Source organism: Ascaphus truei, chromosome 3 (genome assembly GCF_040206685.1).
Source record: "Ascaphus truei isolate aAscTru1 chromosome 3, aAscTru1.hap1, whole genome shotgun sequence".
NCBI classification, from domain to species: domain Eukaryota; kingdom Metazoa; phylum Chordata; class Amphibia; order Anura; family Ascaphidae; genus Ascaphus; species Ascaphus truei.
The window spans coordinates 383,457,923-383,480,184 of record NC_134485.1 but is presented as its reverse complement, the minus strand read 5'-3'; the positions used below and the strand labels follow the sequence as shown (position 1 = coordinate 383,480,184).

At 44.0% G+C, this 22,262-nt stretch overlaps 1 protein-coding gene across 1 annotated transcript in view; it reads right to left on the bottom strand.

Moving 5' to 3' along the window:
- The window catches only part of GUCY1A2 (guanylate cyclase 1 soluble subunit alpha 2), a 342,963-nt gene that overhangs the window by 69,408 nt on the left and 251,293 nt on the right, over positions 1-22,262 (bottom strand). The window contains exon 6 of the mRNA XM_075593200.1: positions 491-634. Within this exon, the coding sequence (XP_075449315.1) occupies positions 491-634 (144 nt within the window). The remainder of the gene's footprint in view (positions 1-490; positions 635-22,262) is intronic.

Sequence of the window (22,262 nt, the reverse complement as noted above, 5' to 3'; positions counted from 1 at the left end):
GCCACGGCAACCCAATGCAATGTGACGTTGCAGCGTCATTTGACGCCACGATGCTGGAGGAGGAGGAGGGCGGCACGAAGGAAAAGGTAAAAACTTTGTATATGGAAAGAAATTTTTTTTTTTTTAAAAAGGGAAATTTGCTGCCCCAAAATTTTGCCGCACTAGGCCCGAGCCTATGGTGCCTAATGAGAAATCCGCCACCGGCTGTGTGATAAATAAATAAGCATACATATGTGTATTATTGCAATTGTTCCTCTAAAACCAGAAATTACTAGTGCATATCATGTAATGTGCATATTATTAATCTACTATATATGTAGCAAAAGATTCTGGCCTATATTTAGCAATCTTTTGCCATAAAGCACCTTCTGGTGCTCAAAGACACCTTACATACCATTTAATTTATGTATAAAATGTTCAAATAATACATTTAAGTCAGTGACTCAAATATGTGCCCGTTTCTGCATGAAAAATGAAAGATATAATTTACCTTAATAGGTCTTCCATCAGGAGTAAGAACTTCCTCGGAAAGTTCCATCATCTTTAAAGCCATAAGGGCAATAGGCTTGGCATGACAGTGGCTCTTCCTGTGCAGTCCAGCTGCTACACAGTATGCATCTCCTATTGTTTCCACCTGTTTAAAGAAGAAGAAATATGTGGACAACATCAGTGTGATAGATTGCAAAAGCATACAAATCAATGACAACTGGTAACATTTATTTAGCAACACTGTGCAATTATTCTAAGGCAATTACAGAGATTCTGGTAAAGCTGTTTGACATACTGTATCACACAGAGCTTGAAAGAATAACATGTATTACTGTATCTCACCAAAAAGTGCAATCACTAATTAGTAACTAATTTAGAGATACTGTATGTGAATTTGATTGCAGGGAACTCAATTACGGATATCTTGACTTGTACTGATCAGTGATTATATGATACACTGAAAGCTATCTATGTAAAACAGAATTAAGTTTGAAGTTTTAAAAACCCACAAAAGTGTCTTACCCTAGTTTACTTCAATTTGATTATACCGTTCTAATGTACTTTTGTAGCTTAATCAACAATATTGCATTTTTGTCACTAAATACTGTATATTATTCCAGTGAATCAACTATTCAACCCATTTATGAAGCAATTAATAGCTTTAGCGTCTATTACATTTAATACAGCCTTGGAATAGTGTAACCATGACAGTACTGTGATTTGTTTGGCAATATTATTGAAAATATTTCAGTCATATCATTTTTACAACTCTCTCCTGGTGATACAGTAACTATTTATAAGTAAAATCACTTAAACAAATAACATTTATTATTCCACACCACAAGTAATATTTGGGGGCAATGCATCAATATGAAGAAAACATTTTTTTTTAATCTACAGTACTCTATGGTTTTATTTAGCTGTACCCAATCCTTTTATTTCTGAACTACATTTAATGGGTTTAATGCCATGAGTAGAATTGTATAAAAGTAGAATAGTACACGTGGAGACATATTCATTAGCCGTGCCTCTTGTAACTCTGTAGCTGTATCCACTTTTGCTGTGAGTTCCTTTTAAATATCTTGGTCATTATGATTAAGTTGCAGGTTGGATCCTTCCTCTTTTCTGTACTTTATAATTTGACAGAGAAAACTTTTTCATAGCTGTGTACTGGTAAAGAAGCAATGCAGGTCAGCAAACCTTTCTACTTTGTGTGTTAGGTGTCAAGTGATGTCACTATAATACTGATTACAGCATTTATCCTACATTGACCGGACAATTCCAATAAAACACTACTGTACCTCAAAGTCACAAATGCCACCGCGAAAAAAAACCCTTTAATTTCAAGCAATTTTAGGTTTTTCATAGCATTTAATAAAGATCTATATGTTGTAATTGGGCTACATATGTAGCAGCTGTTATTGCTGCTGCTGGCCCTGTTGCAGCGGAAGAAAATACAGGATAATGATCCTACAGCCAGTGCTCAAGGGCTAGAGAGCGTGGGTAATCCATGAATCATGATGACACACAAAGCAGGCACTTAATAAGCAAGCATACTTTAGAGCCCAGCGGACAAATAAAGCAGGTTAGGGGGAGGGGTGATAACGGGTGACACTAAGAATCGCTGGCCATCCTAAACAAGAACAGCCTGGCTGATGCTAAGACACCCTAAGCCCACTCCACCCACAGAATACCTGCTGTCACGCTGCATCCAGTGTGTCCCGCTGCAGAGGGGATGATTCACTGGGGTAAGTGTCTGGAGCTGTGTGTAGAGTCCACGCACTCCCTGTTGCAGCGGAACTTACACCATGTGCCAGGGGAAGCAGTCGCTATTGTAACTGCACTAGACAAGTGTGAAAAAGGGCCTGGGCTACAGCACTATTGGACCTGTGGGTATGCACCCAGCAGTTGCAATAACGCCTGCTACATCTGTGGATCCAAAGAATGCTTGTTCAGGGTTGAATGGTGTTCACATGATTTTTGGAATTGGGATGTTAGTGACTTACAATGTGATTTTCTATTCAAACCCTTTACTAGCACAGTCAAAGTGCCTCATACGGAATGTCGGCTCCTTCTAGGTAGCTGTAAAATTGAAGCAAGAAAATAAATCATACTGGAAGTCTTTGCAACTTGAGCTGCTGCAAAAAAATGCCCTTTGTATCATTCTGGCTACCATTACATGCAAACAAATTGCTAATCATTAGCTGTAGAATCCATATATGTACTTTTCCCCATTATATCCGTCTGTCTGTCTGTACTTATTTAAGTTATGGTGGGTAAAAAAAAGTGACAAAAACCCTCCACAGTAAAGCATATAGCAAATGGAAATATTACTGTATGATAATACAGCATATTATAATGCCTTTCACCATTATCACCCAGCACACAGCGCTTCCACTGCAGCAAGGGATTCTGGGAAATGACATGCAAATGAGCACACAGTGCCACCTTTTGCTTCAACACCATTTAACATGGTCCCCTATAAGCTTAAGCTTGCTGCATTTCACAGCTTTGAGCACAGCCTGGGTTAAGATGCATAGCCAGTAAACCCACCCCACAGACAGCCTTTTGAACCTTAATGGGTCTCATCAGTGTGGGGTTGGTTATACTGGCTTTACAAAATGAAGCAGGGATAGGTTTCACCACACTTAGTTAAATTATGGTGAGTAAAAAATGTGACAACCCTCCACAGTAAACCATATAGCAAATGGAAATATGGAAAAGCAAATGGCAATGCATCCCTATGTTTGCCCTCCTTCTCCTGGCTATCCCCAGAACGGAAGGGGAAAGGAGAAGCCAATCAGAAAAGGGGAATCCCTCCCCGCCAGCCAATAGGGCTTGACCCTCGGCTGATGTCAGGGGAGTAGGCGTGCCACAGAGGCTTGAAAGCCGGGTGAGCGGGAAATATGATTTTATCCAAGAGGATCAGACTATATGGTTGCATCCTCTCTGGCTAACTCATTGGCTCCTACCGGGCCGTCTCCACCAGGTCTGGCACTGACAAAAGGGTGTCACTTTGTAGTCCAGACCTGGCCATTTGCCTTTTCTCACTCACCAAGTGCTTTCACACCTCTGGACATCCTCTGCCCTTTGAACTACAGACCCTATATAGACTTGCTGGCGCCGTAACTGGTCGCCCGGGCTAGCTACATAGAGCCTTATAATAAATGTATAACACTTTGAAACACATTTTAATACATGGGGGACCTTGGGGAGACTCGGGACTGTGCTGGATACAGGACTGGGATAGTAGGCTCGAAAAGCAGGAGTCTGTGGGACAAAGGGCACCCCCGGTGTAATTCTACTCGCATACCGGCAAATCATGCCTGCACATAGGGTAGAACTAAGGTACTATCGGTAGCTCCGGTTCCCGAACTCCTGCAAACAAACGAATTGCATTCTTATCCAAATATCCCACCTAAATTCACACACAGAAAATCTCATGAGTCTGGGGTACAGGGAACATGAAAATAGGAAAAAACAGGGTCATTTATTTTCCAACATGTATCATCCCTGGTCCCTAGCTTATGGAGGTACCAGGGACTGTACGGGTTCAGGGTTAACCAGAGGGCTTATCCTTTATTAGATAACCTGGTTACCCCCTCCCGTCACAAGTACATAGGTCATTTATCCTGTATAATGCTGCTATTTTTTGGAAGATAAAATCCATACTGGTCTGCACTATTGTTTGTTGTCTCTCATTCCTAGATATTCATACATTCTGCCACATACAGTACCTGAACAAGAAAGACTGATACACCACTTGCCACAGGCTATCTGCATTTTTTATTCAGTAATACTGTAAGTAAATTGACTAAGGGAGCTGAGACCTCCTCCCCTTTGCAGCAATCTTACATACTGTATGTGTACATTATATATTTCTTCTTTGTTGGGTGATCTGGAGATATGCTCCCACTGGATTTTGGAAAAAGGTGCTTGCTAAAGGGAATTGAAGCAAATTCCCACTAGAGGTCCTGAGATTTCACCGATCACCAAGATAACTTCTTAACATTTTATATCTCGATACGTTTTCAATTATAAGGTTAAGATCTCCCATTTTCACAACTATTTTTGTCACATGCAGTGTTCATTTATGTTACTGCATATCTAAGGTTTATATTCACCTGAATCACTATTTATACCACTATTTATATTTATAATTACACTTTTGTGTTTAAGCGCCTTCACCAATCACTTTTGGATATTTATAATATTTTTAAGAACTTTAACTAACATTTCTAAAAGAAAAAATCCATTCTGCAAATTCCCAGCATTTTGCTACCTTGCCTGAATTTGGGATCATGTGACCTGAACTTTGAGTTTTATTAAAGTCTGACAAATTTTTGAGAAATAACTTTTCAAAATGTTGCGAACATTTTTTGCAAGTACTGTATAAGAGGATCTCACCGGGTTTGCAAACTTCGGAGACAATTTTGCACATCTCTACTGTCTAAAGTGTCTATAATGTGGTTTTATGTCCACTTGCAAATGTATTCTTCAATTTGTAATCTGTGTTACACACATTCCCATTTTATTTCTGTTTCACATCCACTGTCAATATTATTCACTTCTATTAGCTTTCTTGATTCCGTTCCCCATACGCTTGTCTTGGACTCTTTGCCTATAGCTACCATATTGCTAATAACGGTTTCATCTTGTTTAAACTGTGTGTATGTAGATATTATGGGTCATTTAATAAACACAAATAACAAAATAAGAGTGTGGAAATGCTCTGCAATTTCTCTTGTTCCATCTCCTGAAAATATTCTGTATTAAAACATCAACTGGTCATGGTCCTTGAAATTAAGAGACTTTACTGTACGAGAAATGTGCCAATAGCAAATTACCAAGTGTGATTAGGATAAATAATAAAAGAGCAGCAGAGTATGAAAAAGGCATTTCAAACTGCAGTGCGCCTGCGGAAGTACAGTATGTGGGCAGACACAAGATGCCCAGAGGATGTGTGTGGTCAGACACAAGGTGCCCAGAGGATGTGTGTCTGTAATCACGGAGTGATTGGCACAGTTTTTGAGCATCATGATGCCGAAATTAAAAAAAGTGTATTCAGCAGGAAATATACAGTACTTCTTCAATTTGATAATTGATTCTCCAAAAGTAGGACTTTGGATCCATATTGAAATTCACTTGTACAGTACGTCAGCCCTCATTCTGGTAAACACAATAGCCTGTTACAACTATTCACAAAATATTTCCTTCTCTTTTTGACAAAAATTGACACGATGTAAATTTGTTGCCTAAAAGGTTATAAAATATTATTATTATCATTTATTTGTAAAGTGCCAACATTCCACAGTGCCCAGGAATTAATTACTTTTAAAAATAAATAAGATAATGGAATTAAAGTACATTTAATCAACTACTATGGAAAGATTACATTCTTAATTAACCAAACTTAGTCTCACTGCCTATGCAGAAATAAAGATATAAAAGATACAACACATATAAAAAATAGGCAATAGTTCTCTATTATTTAATGTAAATTGGTAAAAAAAAAAATGAAGTGCAGGGGCTAAACAAGAGAATGAATGTGCATTGCCACAGCATCACAAGCGTAACAAGAGACAGTCCTGTCGGCGAACATTTCTCTGATTCTGGCCATAAGATGAACGATCTGAAGGTGGCCATAATCAAAGGTAATCTTAGAACACCGAAAGAGAGATGGTTGCATGAATACAAATTTATGAAACTGTTCGAGAACCTCACCAGTGCACTAAACCGAGACCACAGCTTCATGAGCCACTACTCTGACACAAGAGAACTCTCTTCCCACGAGTGCTTAGGCCAATGTCTATAAACACTGCGCCATATGAATGCACACACACCTCTCTCTCTTAGACATGTACAATGTAATTCTATCCCTATATACCAATAGGGGCTACATAGTACCCACACACACAAACAGAAATGCAACACCCGCTTACATTTCTACACCTACCCACACCATTGTTATGCACTCCCCCTCCACACACACCTTTTGTAAAGTGCTGTATACACTGTGGGCGCTTTATAAATTAAGATTTACACGCACACACTCTACATCACAAACATTCATGGACCATCTAACACTTTAAGTCATAAATCACATACTACACAGGAGGAGGGGGAGGCTTAACCCACAGATAACATTCCAAGCTGCCCTGTTTCAAAGTAAGTTTTTTTTGGCTTAATCCATTGTAACACGTCTGAAGAAGAGGTCCTTATCTTGAAAGCTCGCACAAATAAAAGCATTTCGTATATATATATATCACACTTATTAATGTTATGGTGGGTAAAAAAAGTGACAAAAACCCTCCACAGTAAAGCATATAGCAATTGTAAATATTACTGTATGTTCATTTGCATGTCTTAGACAGGTCTGCAACCCTGTCTTTCACCATTATCGCCCACACACAGCACTTCCACTGCAGCAAGGGATTCTGGGAAATGACATGCAAATGAGCACACAGTGCCACCTTTTGTCTCAAGTTCATATTACACGAGCAACCCTTAAGCCAATACATGCTGCTTTTAAGCACAGGCTGGGGTGAGATGCAAAGCCAGTAAACCCATAATTAGGGCAAATTATGTGGCATTTCCTAAAACAGTAATGGATGTTTTTTCCAATGAGGTTAACGCAGATTGTCGGAACTAATTGTATGCAAAAACAATGGCATATATATATATATATATATATATATATATATATATATATATATATATATATATATCCATGTAGAGGTATCAGTACCGTGTTAGCCGAGCTTCAATAATCAAAAAATAAATAGATGATACCGTTCTGTGGCTAACGAAATGCTTTTATTTGTGCGAGCTTTCGAGATACACTGATCTCTTCTTCCGGCGATGTTACAATGAATGAAGCAAGGATAACTTAAAAACAGTGTCTCTTGGAATGTTATCTGTGCTTGTCCTTCCCCCGGTGTGGATGTGTTTTATGGCTAGAGGTGTCAAAGGGTAACTGAAAGCAAGTGAAGAAAGAGTGTGTATGTGTATCAGTGTGAATAAAAATGAATGGAGAGCCCACAGTATAAACAGTGCTCTACACAAGGTGTGTGTGGAGTGAGAGGGATATAAATGGTGTGGGTGGGTGTGGAAATGTGAGAGTTTGTAGCACAATTAAAAGTGTGTGTGGATACTATGTGGTCCCTATTGGTGTATATGGATGGAAAAATAAGGAGTATTAGTATGTGTGAGAGACAGCTGTGTGTGCATACATATAGCACAGTATGTACAGACATGGCCTTCAGCGCTCATGGGAAGAGAGTTCGCTAGTGTCAGTAATGACTCATAAAATTTCGATCTCTGTTTAGGCCACTGCTAAGTGTCCCGAACAGTTGCATAAATTTGTATTCATGCAACCGTCTCTCTTTCGGGGTTTTAAGATTACCTTTGAGTATGGCAACCCTCAGATCGTTCATCTTATGGCCAGAGTCAGAGAAATGTTCGCCAACAGGACTGTCTCTTGTTCCGCGTGTGATGCTGTGGCGATGCAGGTTCATTCTCTTGTTTAGCCCCTGTCCTGTCTCACCTATGTAGTAGCAGCCCCCTGGGCATTTCATGCACATGATGAGGTACACGACATTGCTGGAGGAACAGGTGAACCCTCCTCTGATTTTGTATTCCCGATTCTTGTGTGGTATTTGTATTGTGTCCGCTGTGTAGAGCATTGCGCAGGTTTTGCATCTTGGGTCCTGGCATGGTTTTGTCCCGCATTCAGTTGTACTGCTGAATACTTTACTCCTCACCATAATATTCTTGAGATTATGGGGTTGTCTGTATGATAATAAGGGTGCTTCAGGGAAGACCTGTTGCAGTCTTGTATCTTCCTGGAGGATGGGTTGTAGTTTCCTGGCGACCTTGCGTAGGGCTCCTAGGTGTGGGTTATATGTGACCACCAAAGGAACCCTGTCGCTTGTCTCCTTCTGTTTGTATTCAAGGAGATCACTTCTTGGTATTCTGGTGGCTTTGTGAATTTGCTGGTCTACAATTCTGTGGTTATATCCACGGTTTATAAAGTCTGATCTCAAGGCTTTAATCCGCTGGTCTCTGTCTGCTGTGTCGGAGTATATCCGGTTGTATCGTATGGCTTGACTGTAGATGGTTGCATGTTTGGTGTGTGTCGGGTGGAAGCTGTTGTCCCTCAAATAGCTGGCTCTGTCTGTAGGTTTGCGGTATACAGAAGTCTGTAGTTGGTTGTTCTTTATAGTAATGATGGTGTCTAGAAAATGTACTTCATCCGGGGAATGGGTGAGTTTGAGGTTGATGGTCGGGTGGAAAGTATTGAAGTTGTCATAGAACTGTAGGAGGTCCTGTTCGCCAGAGGTCCAAATCAGGAGGATGTCATCGATGTAGCGAAGGTATTGTGACAAACGGCTTACTCCGGGGCTCCGCCGTCTGTCCGGGACTGTTAGAACACGGTCTTTTAGGGTAGGTTAAATGATGAGACGTCACGTACTGTTCCTTTAAACAGGCTATGCCTGGTTTATTCAGTCCCAGGCACTGAGACTGCCACAGTTTAAACAGAAAACAAAGCCAAACAAAAAGCTGCTCGTCTGAGCGATAACTTAAACTTAGATGTCCCTGACTCAGAGTTGGAAGTGGCTTGTCCACTTCCACCAACAAAATAAGTACCTTTGCAGTCTTTAGACAAACTAACAGAATGAATGAAGCGATTTGGGAAAGAGGCTTTCTCACCCCTCTGCAGTTCAGCAGCCTTCCAGGCTCTTGGGCGGGGCCCAGAGGAAACAGGAAACAGGTCTTATATACCTGAACTCTAATCAGCATGACAGGTGACAGAAAACAGGCAGCAGACAAACTGTGGAATGGAGTGCCTGTACCACGAGGCTGCCCTGTTCAGCTTAGACAGGACAGAAACTGTTCAGTATCCTGGGAGCCCTGTATATGGAGTTTATTACCAACCCCTGGTTTCTGTCACATATCCTCCCCCCCAGCTCAGACCTCGAGGGGTGAGCGACCATGGATATTAGGGAGTGCATCCTTGACAACCCGTCGGCATTGCCATGTTTGTGCCCCGACCTGTGTTCCACAGAAAATTTAAAGGGCTGTAGGCTTAGGAACCACCTGGTCACCCTAGCGTTCTTCTCCCTATTTTGACACATCCAGGTAAGGGGTGCATGATCTGTGACCAATCGGAACTTTCTCCCCAACAGATAATACTTGAGTGTCTCTACAGCCCACTTTATTGCGAGACACTCTTTCTCGACTATGGAGTAATTTTTCTCCTGGGGATTTAGTTTCCTACTTAAATAAAGGATGGGGTGCTCCTCCCCTTGAGACTCCTGGGAGAGTACCGCCCCCAGCCCTACCTCAGATGCGTCGGTTTGGACTACGAACTCTTTGGAGAAGTCAGGTGTGACCAACACTGGTTGGGCACAGAGAGCTTCTTTCAGGCTTCTAAAGGCCTGTTCGGCTTCGGGGGACCACTTTACCATTAGCGGTCCTCTTGCTTTTGTGAGGTCGGTTAGTGGGGTTGCCTTAGTTGCAAAATTGGGAATAAACCTCCTATAGTAGCCAATTAACCCCAAAAAGGTCCTTACTTGTTTTTTTGTGACTGGCCTTGGCCAATTTTGTATCGCCTCTACTTTGAGTGTTTGTGGTTTGAGTAACCCTCTACCAATAGAATACCCCAGATACTTGGCCTCCTCCAGACCAATAGTGCATTTAGCGGGGTTAGCAGTTAGTCCAGCAGACCGAACTGCGTCGAGCACAGCTTGGACCTTTGGAAGGTGGGACTGCCAATCTTCACTATGGATTACCACATCATCCAGGTAGGCGGCAGCGTACCGAACATGTGGTTTTAAAATTTTATCCATCATTCTTTGGAATGTGGCGGGAGCTCCATGTAAGCCAAAAGGCAGCACCTTATATTGAAAGAGGCCGTCTGGGGTTGAGAAGGCTGTTTTTTCTTTTGCCCTTTCTGTGAGGGGAACCTGCCAGTACCCTTTTGTTAGGTCTAGGGTTGTGAGATATCGGGCTTTGCCCAGTCTCTCTACAAGTTCATCCACCCTGGGCATAGGATAAGTATCAAATTTTGACACCGCGTTTAGTTTCCGGTAGTCATTACAAAACCTTGTTGTACCGTCTGGCTTTGGGACTAAAACTATAGGGCTGTTCCACCCACTTTGGGATTCCTCAATTACGCCTAGTTTTAGCATTTTTTTAACCTCTAAACTTATAGCCTCTCTCTTGGCCTCTGGGATTCGGTACGGTTTAAGGTTAACTCGGACCCCCGGTTCAGAGACTATGTCATGTTTAATTACGTTAGTTTTACCTGGCTGTGTAGAGAAGATTTCTTTGTTCCTTCTCACTAAACTCTGGACCTCTCGTTTCTGATGCACGGACAGTGTTTCAGCTATGCTAACCTCTGGGTCAGTTTCTTGATTCTCTGACGGACCTGGGGGTACTAGAGTTAACAAGACCTCTCTATCTTTCCAGGGCTTGAGTAGGTTTATATGGTAAATTTGCTCAGGTTTCCTCCTACCTGGCTGCCTTACCCTATAATTTACTTCTCCCACTCTTTCCAAGACCTCATATGGCCCATGCCATTTAGCAAGGAATTTACTCTCCACGGTGGGAACCAGAACTAGTACCCTATCACCTGGAAAAAAAATTCTGACCCTAGCACCCTTATTATACGTATTCCTTTGTGCTTCTTGAGCTTTCTCCATGTGTTCCCTCACTATGGGTAGGACTGCAGCAATGCGGTCCTGCATTTGGGCAACATGCTCTATTACACTTCTGTAAGGGGTAACCTCGTGTTCCCAAGTTTCTTTGGCTATATCCAGTAAGCCCCTTGGATGTCGGCCATACAATAGTTCAAACGGGGAGAAGCCTGTGGATGACTGGGGAACTTCCCTAATGGCAAATAACAGGTATGGTAACAAACAGTCCCAGTTTTTCCCATCCTTATCGACCGCCCGGCGTAACATGCTCTTTAAGGTTTTATTGAACCTTTCCACTAAACCATCTGTTTGTGGATGATAGACTGAGGTTCTGAGATGCTTGATTTTTAGGAGTTTACATAGCTCTTTTGTTACTTGGGACATAAATGGTGTTCCCTGGTCAGATAAGATCTCTTTAGGAATTCCGACCCGGGAAAACAGAAGTACTAACTCTTTTGCTATGTTTTTAGCAGAGGTGCTACGTAGGGGAACTGCCTCCGGATATCGGGTAGCATAATCTAATATTACCAATATATGCTGATGTCCCCTAGCAGACTTTATTAGGGGTCCTACTAGATCCATAGCAATCCGGTCAAATGGTACCTCTATTATGGGAAGGGGTACCAATGGGCTGCGGTATGCTTTGAACGGGGCGGTGATCTGACATTCTGGGCATGAGGAACAATAGTTTGTAATTTCTGCCAGAACCCCAGGCCAATAAAAGCTTCGGAGAACCTTTTCTTTTGTCTTTTCCACCCCTAGGTGTCCCCCCAATGGATGACTATGTGCGAGGTGTAATACTACGTTACGGAATGTCCGTGGTACCAACAATTGTTTAGTTGTAACTGATTTTCTTTTATCAACCCGATATACTAGGTCGTTCTCTACCTCGAAGTAGGGGTAAGCAAGTGACCTATCTGGTTGGCCATGAGTACTATTCTGGTCCCGTATATTTCCCCTTGCTACCGCTAATGTGGGGTCCTCCCACTGGGCCTTCTTAAAACTCCCAGGACTGACCTCTAGGTCAGCGAGGGTCTTATCCTGTACTGGGGTGGTAAGTGCCTGATCAACATCTTGATTTGGGGTATTCCCTACCAAAGTAGTGATGGGGAAGGGAATTTCACAGCACTCCTCCTTTTCCCCCTTCTTATTTGGGCCCTCGTCAACCTCCATTTCTGAAAAAGGGAAAGGATTTGTTTCTTCTAACACTTCGTTATGGTCTGCTATTGAACTCTGGGCGCTATTCTGAGCTGGGGACCACATTTTTAGAAAATGGGGAAAGTCGGTCCCTATTAACACATCATGTGCCAGTTTGGGTACAACACCCACCTTGAAATCTAAAGAACCAAATTCTGTTTCAAAAAAAACATCAACAGTGGAATATTCATGATTATCCCCATGTATACAACAAATTGCCACTCTTTGTGAACTGTTTACCTGTTTCTTCTTAATGGGCAATAGGTATTCGGACACTAGTGTGACCATACTCCCAGAGTCAAGAAGTGCCCGAACCCTCTTACCATTAACCTTTACAAATGCCCACAGATGGTTATTCAAGGGGTCCTCTGGGCTAGGGCCCATACATTGGGACAACAGCGAATAAGGTTCCACGCTGTTGCATTGCATGGGCTCATCATTTAGTGGGCAGATTTTTGCTGTGTGGCCCCTCTCATGACAATTTACACATTTAGGTACATAGTCTGTGTCCCACTTAGAGCCTTTTCCCGGCTCCCCATGTTGGCTATTGCCCTTAGTGTGCGAACCACTGTTGCTGGAGCGGCGTGAAGGTGGTCGCCGCTCTTCAGCGCCCCTTAACCCCGGTACCCTTTTACCGTCTCTGGAAGAGTCCTGGAACCTCGGATAGTGGGGTTGCTCCACGACTGTGGGTTGCGGGTGCTCTTCTGCTGCACTGTACCTTTCTACAAGGGCCACAAGCTCATCCGCATTGTGGGGGTCACTCCGACTGACCCAACGGCGTAAGGCAGAGGGAAGTTTCCTCAAGAACTGGTCCATGACCAACCGTTCCACGATGTGGCTTGCTGAGTTGATCTCGGGTTGTAGCCACTTCCGGGCGAGGTGGATGAGGTCATACATCTGGCTTCGGGTGGCTTTATCCATCGTGAAGGACCATGCGTGAAACCTTTGGGCACGAACAGCCGTGGTTACGCCGAGGCGGGCGAGGATCTCGAACTTCAATTTTGCATAGACGTTAGCTTCGGCTGGCTCTAGATCAAAGTAAGCCTTCTGGGGTTCGCCGCTTAGGAAGGGTGCGATTAGACCAGCCCACTCAGCTTCTGGCCATCCCTCTCTCTGTGCCGTGCGTTCAAACGTGAGAAGATAGGCTTCCACATCATCCGAGGGTCCCATCTTCTGAAGGTAGTGGCTTGCCCTGGTCATTTTCGGAACTGGGGCTGCCAGTGGAAGGTTACTGATAGTCCCCCTCAGGATCTCGAGTTCCTGCTGTAAGCCCTGAGCGAACCGCTTTTGCTCCTCTCTCAGCAGGCGGTTTGTCTCTTGCTGGTTTGCATTAGTCTCTTGCTGGGCTATTAACAGCTGTCGCTGGGTTTCACTCGCCTGTTGCTGGGCTTCATTCGCGTCTTTCTGGACAGCGACATTGCGTACCAGCGCACTCACCACGTCTTCCATCTTGTTTGGAGAGAGAGAAAAAAAAAACCTTCTTTTTTTTTTTTTTTTTTTTAAAGTTCTTTAACCCCCAGACCTTTCAGTGTTCTGCCCGCATTCTCCACCATATGTGACAAACGGCTTACTCCGGGGCTCCGCCGTCTGTCCGGGACTGTTAGAACACGGTCTTTTAGGGTAGGTTAAATGATGAGACGTCACGTACTGTTCCTTTAAACAGGCTATGCCTGGTTTATTCAGTCCCAGGCACTGAGACTGCCACAGTTTAAACAGAAAACAAAGCCAAACAAAAAGCTGCTCGTCTGAGCGATAACTTAAACTTAGATGTCCCTGACTCAGAGTTGGAAGTGGCTTGTCCACTTCCACCAACAAAATAAGTACCTTTGCAGTCTTTAGACAAACTAACAGAATGAATGAAGCGATTTGGGAAAGAGGCTTTCTCACCCCTCTGCAGTTCAGCAGCCTTCCAGGCTCTTGGGCGGGGCCCAGAGGAAACAGGAAACAGGTCTTATATACCTGAACTCTAATCAGCATGACAGGTGACAGAAAACAGGCAGCAGACAAACTGTGGAATGGAGTGCCTGTACCACGAGGCTGCCCTGTTCAGCTTAGACAGGACAGAAACTGTTCAGTATCCTGGGAGCCCTGTATATGGAGTTTATTACCAACCCCTGGTTTCTGTCACAGTATGTAAGGGGTTTCAAGTGACAGGTGGACAGAAAGTCACTTTCCAGTTTTGCGCAGAACAGATTGGCATACTGTGGCGCCATCCGAGTACCCATAGCGGTCCCAGTTGTCTGGAGGTATGTGTCATTTCCAAATGTGAAGTAGTTATGGGTCAGAATAAATTCAATGCATTTAGTCACTGTCTCTGTGAGTGGCTCCTGCGATCCCAGAAAGTATCTGCAGGCTGAAATCCCATCCTCGTGGGGGATGTTTGTATAAAGTGACTCTACATCCATAGTTGCTAGTAGTGTTAATGTAGGGAGGGGGCCAATAGCATTCAGTTTGTTTAGCAGGTCGGTGGTATCCTGGATTTAGCTGGGTGTGTTCCTGACAAGTGGTTTTAGAATGCCACCGACCACCGACCTGCTAAACAAACTGAATGCCATTGGCCCCCTCTCTCACACATACTAATACTCCTTATTTTTCCATCCATATACACCAATAGGGACCACATAGTATCCACACACACTTTTAGTTGTGCTACAAACTCTCACATTTCCACACCCACCCACACCATTTATATCCCTCTCACTCCACACACACCTTGTGTAGAGCACTGTTTATACTGTGGGCTCTGAATTCATTTTTATTCACACTGATACACATACACACTCTTTCTTCACTTGCTTTCAGTTACCCTTTGACACCTCTAGCCATAAAACACATCCACACCGGGGGAAGGACAAGCACAGATAACATTCCAAGAGACACTGTTTTTAAGTTATCCTTGCTTCATTCATTGTAACATCGCCGGAAGAAGAGATCAGTGTATCTCGAAAGCTCGCACAAATAAAAGCATTTCGTTAGCCACAGAACGGTATCATCTATTTATTTTTTGATTATATATATATATATATATGTAACGGGTATTCCCTGTGAATACAGACGCTACAACCTGCTGTGTATACCTGTGTGGCTTTCAGGAGCCTAAGCCTCCGCTTGGGGAGCCTGGGGTACATACATATAACACAATCTCGTGGTGCAACGCCTCCACCTGCGATGGCTCCCGCCAGAGGAGGAGTGGTTCCTCGCAGGACAAATATATATATATCACTCCACACACTGTATGTAAAATAACCAATGACTTTACTGTAGCAATACTTATTCTGATATCAACAGGTGTCCCTCTCTAGAGGAGACACTAACTACTGCGTCTCGCAGGACGCTCCCACCTGCACCGGGTGATCCCACCCCGTGTCCAGTAACCCCACACAATATGTCCCGCACCCTTAAAGGGAGATGATATGTGTGACTGCGCAGCCACTAGTCCCGTATGAATATAATATATATGTAGGATCGTTGGTGCACTTGGTGATGGTTACCTGCCGAGCACTCCAGTGCCCGGGCCTGCCAAGGAGCTTCACAAAGGATCCTAAGGCTGACGAATACAGAAACTACCGTCCGGGGCGGTCCCACCCGGATGGCTGCTGCAGCGGCAGCGGAGGTCTGAGCCCAAACCTCTGGAAGGACGCGCAGCGTCCGCTGTGTCCCTAACTGACTCTGGGTAGTAAGGGGCAGGGTCTCTAACCTGGGGCCTGTCCCTACAACACTCAAAACTATTGGTGACTCAGGGCTATCTGGGGCCTAGGGGGCTGTGGCCTAGTGCAGGGAGTCACTGACTCCTGTACCCTACCGCCTTCCCCTAGCTGCTCCTGATGCCGACTAACGTGCTCCTAAACCCCACGAAATGTATCTATCTCTGAGCAGGGAGATACTGTAGCCCTATTGGCTACCTGGGGTCAGGTGGGGCTGCAGAGGCTAATGGGACATGTAGTCCCCTCCAAGAGCTCTCTTCTGATTGGCCGTGCCGTTCGCGCGATCATTGCGCATGCGTGAGCACTCTAGGGGCCGCCGCCGCTACCTGCCACACTGCGCATGTGCGAGGATCGATATGGCGCACCGGAGAGCTCCCTGCTCGGCCCCCACCCTCCAGAACCTCCGGCGGGTCTGTCGCTTGGCGCCGGCAGCACTCGCCATTGCTCCCGACACGTAGGTAACGAGGGGGGGCGCCGAGCAGAGGGGGACCCGGCTACATCTATATATATATAATATATATATATACATACACACACACACAGACACACACACACACCTCTCCGAACAAGCATTTGGTTTGGAGTTTGGGTGCAGGAGGATTAGGTGGAGTTGGAGGAGGAAGTCTTCTATTTTAGTAGAGTAGCCCCTAACCTATATATACTTTCTAAAAACTCCGCTATACACATAAAGAGATACTTGTGAATACTTAATATATTATTAGCATAAATTAGTAATTAAATTAGCATATCTTACCAGTATCTCCTCCTTTACACCACCACCACTACCACAGGAAAGCTCTTTTACAGGACCTGGACAGGTGTAAGACCTGTTATTCATGTTATTGGAAGTTAATTCACCGTTGCGTTAAAATAATATGACGGTTAGCCTATGCCAATGAGATATACAAGAAAGGCCATTGTTTTTGCATACAATTAGTTCCGACAATCTGCGTTAAGCTCAGTGGAAAAAACATCCATTACTGTTTTAGGAAATGCCACATTATTTGCCCTAATTACTGTAGCTACTTATTTAAATACAGGAAACTACATAAAACAACAAATTTTCAACCATGTCTTGGGAAGCAACACAGAGAGAAGCAATGTAATGAACAGAATACAAAGCATTGTGAATTATTTGTTAAATCAGCGGGGCGCAAAGTTGGGGGTGCACCCCCGAGACTCGCTGCGGGGGGGCGCGAGGTTTACGCTTCCCGAATACATTTAAATGAATGAGGGGGAGCTGCAGGGCCTCTGCAAAACCTCTACTTAACAGATGCTCTTGATCACGCATCACCATGGCAACGCGGTGTCAAATGACGCAGCGGGGTCATGTGATGTCACGTTGCCGTGGCAACGTGACATCATGACGCAAGGACGTCTGAAGCAAGGCAAGTAGGGGGGCACGAGGAGAGGGGGACAGACGGCAGGGGGGCGCAGGCAAAAAAGGTTGCGCTCCCCTGTGTTAGATGCGTAGAAAGTCACATCATTAACAATTTGTTACTTTATTTTTCTTCTTTATATGTTTGTATAATAAAGAATCAGTACATTGACTAATCTACTGTATATTATTCCTGCTGAGGGCTATATTCAATAAACTCTGCAGAGCACTGTATGCTTTGATTGTTCCCCCACATTCCCCCCTGAAACAATAAATAAAGGATGAGGAGGGAATTTAAGCAGCCTGAGAAAAATGCGCATGTAAATGAGCAAAATTAAATATTTATCCAGTATTCAATATTCTCAAAAGAGTGGGTTTTTTTTGCTACTATATGTGAACCATTGAAATAGTAGTGCTTTTCCTGAGAAAGGGTGAGATGTTGGTCCCCTGACAAACTACAGATGTAGTGTAATGGTTGGTCGCACAGTCGACACAAAATCCGCCATGGGGAAATCCAAGCACGCGTTAGCTCGCGCAGTCGCAGCAATCAGACTAATGACCGATCAGGATTTACACAGCGGGACTCCCTGCTTCTGAATGGGACTCCCACTGTCTGAATCCTAACGTGTTGCATCAGTCTGTAAGAGATGCACATTGAGAGTAGACAGAATCAGTCACTCTCCCTGCGTGCCTCTAACAGGCGATCGTGCTGCTTTTATTTTATTTTAATAACACAGTATTGCAGCAGGGGATCTCCTGAGCCGAACCGCATTAATTTCAGGAGCGGTGACCCTGCTTCCCAAGTTACAGGCCCCGGTATGGGGTGCCGGTATCTCTGCCATGTTTAAATGCCCCACGTCACTGCATTTTTATCCTCCCTTAGCAGAGAGGCAGCTAATTATTTGTTAAAGGGAGATCTGCCCTCTAAACCTCTCTCTCAATGCACTACATCCTCCCTTGACATAAAGGGTTACAATATCATGCCTATGGGGAGGTGCAATATTAGGGCACGGGGGGCTACACCCGGGCCCCTGACCCCAAATTCAGTTGCTCCAGCCCTTAGCCTAGTACATCCATTGCCCTCGTCGCACCTCCCCCAGATCCTGCTAGTAGGTTAACTCCTGCAGCCCCAGCTATATCATCGGATCAGGTGGCAGCTGCAGGCGCTAACAATGCTGGGGCCCCACCTAGGCTAAGCAGGAAGCATGGAGTGAGGTGCCCTATATCACCTAGTCAGGGCATTAAGGCTTATGTGAGGGCTGTGGCTGAAGTAGTTGCTCCCTCTGCAGTGGTGGAAGCCAGCAAGGTGTACAGGAAGGGTGTATTCTTCCTCTAAAAGGCACTTTTAGAAGTGATTTCACTCTGGCACTGCCAATCCAAACAGTTTGACAAAAAAGTCTCAAACTCGCATTTAGTTACAACAGTTGCAATTCTCCTAGATACGTAAGGCTTTGTCCCCGCTGGCGCTGAGCGCGCTCATGCTGGAGAGCTCTCCAAGCATGAGCGCCAGGTGTCCTTTAAATTTTTGCAAGCGCTCGCGGGGGGTGGGGAGCGGGGGAGACGCTGCAGGGGAAGCTGAGCGCGCAAGAAAGTTGAACAAATTTGTTTACCCGAGCGCCGGTGAGCGTGTGTGCCCGCGCATACACGGGCACGCATCGCGTGAGCAGGGACTTGCATACAGGCATACCCCGCATTAACGTACGCAATGGGACCGGAGCATGTATGTAAAGCGAAAATGTACTTAAAGTGAAGCACTACCTTTTTCCTACTTATCGATGCATGAACTGTACGGCAATCGTCATATACGTGCATAACTGATGTAAATAACACATGTGTAAAAGGTTCTATTGTCTCCCCGCTTGCGCACAGCTTCGGTACAGGTAGGGAGCCGGTATTGATGTTCAGGACGTGCTGACAGGCGCATGCGTGAGCTGCCGGTTTCCTATTGAGCGATATGTACTTACTCGCGAGTGTACTTAAAGTGAGTGTCCTTAAACCGGGGTATGCCTGTATATATATATGCAAGTCACCTCGCCAAGCATCGCCCACTCAACGAGCTCAGCGCTAGCGTGGATGCAGCCTTATGCAAACCACTTTTAAAAATGCAATTGTTTTTGACTTAAGAGTGGCAAGATTGGTATTTCCGAGTTACGTCTAGAGCCTGCAATATGTGTTTGGCTGAGAGAGCAAACCCCATAAATCAGACGGGATGGAGTTAGTACCCCCTCAGGTCATTCCCCTTCTAAAGTAAGTACAATCTGGGCGTTTTGACCGTTAAACCATGCGGTCTGTCACTTTTTATAGATGCGGTTTAGAAGATGCGATTTGTAATAGAGATTAGGGGTTATTCTCACATTTCATTCCGCTACTTCTGAACATGCCAAACCATGCAGTTTGGCATTGACAACTTCCGAGCTACAAAAATAGGTCCTTATGACTTTGGCATTTGAGATTTAAATATTTCATTTTTCATTATTAAACTTTAATAACATTGATATGCCCACAGTATATTTTCGTGTCAGTCAAGAAAATGTTTTGAAAGATATTTAAAAAAATAAAATGAAGGCTACTGGTGTAATCCATGGATGATTCCCTGTGTGCAATGCATTGGGCCCTGAAACCCTTGCATGTCAGATGGCTTGCTGCAGCCAGTACAGTACATTATTACACACTTTCTGCAGCAAACTATTGGGCTGTTTGTAGGAGCAGTGGTTGATTTACCAATAAAACAGTGCTTGAATACAGAAAAACAATAATTTTCAATAAGGGAAAAACGTTGTGTACAGTACTGTACATACCATTTTTATTAGGTTGGTGGTATAGGTTTGTTGTAAAAATATCGAGGTTAGGGCCCATATGGCTGATTCCAAAGACTGGTCCCATGTTTCAACAAAGTATCCGGCCGCTCCTCCTCTTACCGTGCACCCCACAACTGTAACAGTCTACCAGAGACTCACTTCCGCCACCAGTCTCTAAATTCTTTCAAAACTAAAACTAAAGCTGCCTCACATTTTAATCTGGTCTGTAACTGTTATATATATGTAACCCTGCTTCCCCCCCCCCCCCCAGACTCTACGGTGGTGTCTAGGGTGCATGAGGGCAGATTACATGCAGTGTGGTGCGTACCTGTGAGGAACAGGAGGGCCTGAGCTTCCCGCAATGTTGTGGGGGAGCCAGGACCGGGCTTCTGGGGTGGTAGCCTCCATGATCTCTTAGTGGTGCAGCGCCTCCATCTTCTATACTCCCAGGAATATGGGACAGGACCGGTATAGAAGAACCCCTTGGGTCCCAGGGTTGTACTCTCCAAGTCACACACAGTCTTTATGGATGAGGAATAGTCTCTTTATTTGACAATGCAACAATATCCCAACGATAAGGGCTTCCAACAGCCGCAACACAATAGCCAGGACGGGTTATACGCCACTCGCCTTCGCCCAGATAATTCCTCCTCTCCTTCCCTCCAAGTCACTCCTCTGGCATAACTGGTCTGAGCTAGGGCTTCAATACCCCGTGGCCCACCCCCGAGGTTAGCCTCGCGTGGGTCTTGGATTCTCCCCATCACCCCTGGCAGGGGGATGAGGGAATTGGTCCATCAAGTCTATAACTCTATCAGCTCTACTTAAAAGACACTGATTCTGTACACTCTCCTTTCGCCTGCACTCTGCGCAGGGGAAACCGTAGTTCTCTCCAAATTCTCGGTCCGATCCGCAGGATTTCTTGACTCATGGCCTGTTAGCGGCACTGCATACTCCCGGCATAACTAACCGGCAACTCCAGACTCTGACTAATCTCGAACGAAGAAGAATGCTACTCTCGCACGAAGAACCACTACTCACCGGAGTTGGCTACTAAATATAGAGCTAGCCCCGCCCCTCGTGATGTCAACAGGACCTCCCCTCGTGCTCACGCCTGCAGCAGAGTCCAGGCCTGCGTCTATCATTCAGGATAGGGCTATAAGGGGGAAAACCCAGGATGATTACTGGTGCCTGATCTTAACAGGACTTACCACAGCAGAAGGAAGATAGGTATAGCCTGTGCTGTTTACAGGGGGCTACATATATATATATATATATATTTTGGCAAGGCATCTTCTGGCCAAGTCATTTAAGATAGACTTATTGCTATTAAGATTGACCTGAGGCATTTCAAATGCCATTTTATCAATATGCAAACTAAGCATTATATGGATGTACACCTATAATATATATTATCTTCAACTGTGCATGCAATGCCTTGTATATAATGTACTGTATACCCCCTTTCACTCATTGTAACCATGTATTTGTCATTATAACTCTATACCCAGGACATACTTGAAAACAAGAGGTAACTCTCAATGTATTACTTCCTGGTAAAACATTTTATAAATAAATAAATAAATAAATAAATATAGGTATGATGTTATAGTGGTGCTATCCTATAAGACATAATACATCTAAACTACTATAGATACCTAAAATAAATACAATTAATAAGAAAACAAACAGAAGTGTGTAAATAAACAAGTTGCAATGCCATCATTAGTATAATCTTCTGTCTCCTTTGATTACTGGTTTAAGGGAAGGTGGGTTGTTACAGTAAATTGATTTTAATTAAATGTATATTTCTTTTGTCTCCAGACTTTTTCCACATCTTTTTTGCATCATGGATCACAGTTGGTATAAAAATATTTTTTACATAATATATATCAGACAAAATTTATGAGCAATTTGCAACAAAATATTGTGGACATTGAGATCATCAAGGGAACCTTCATTATGATATAAATGTAATGTACTGTAAATGATTCAACAC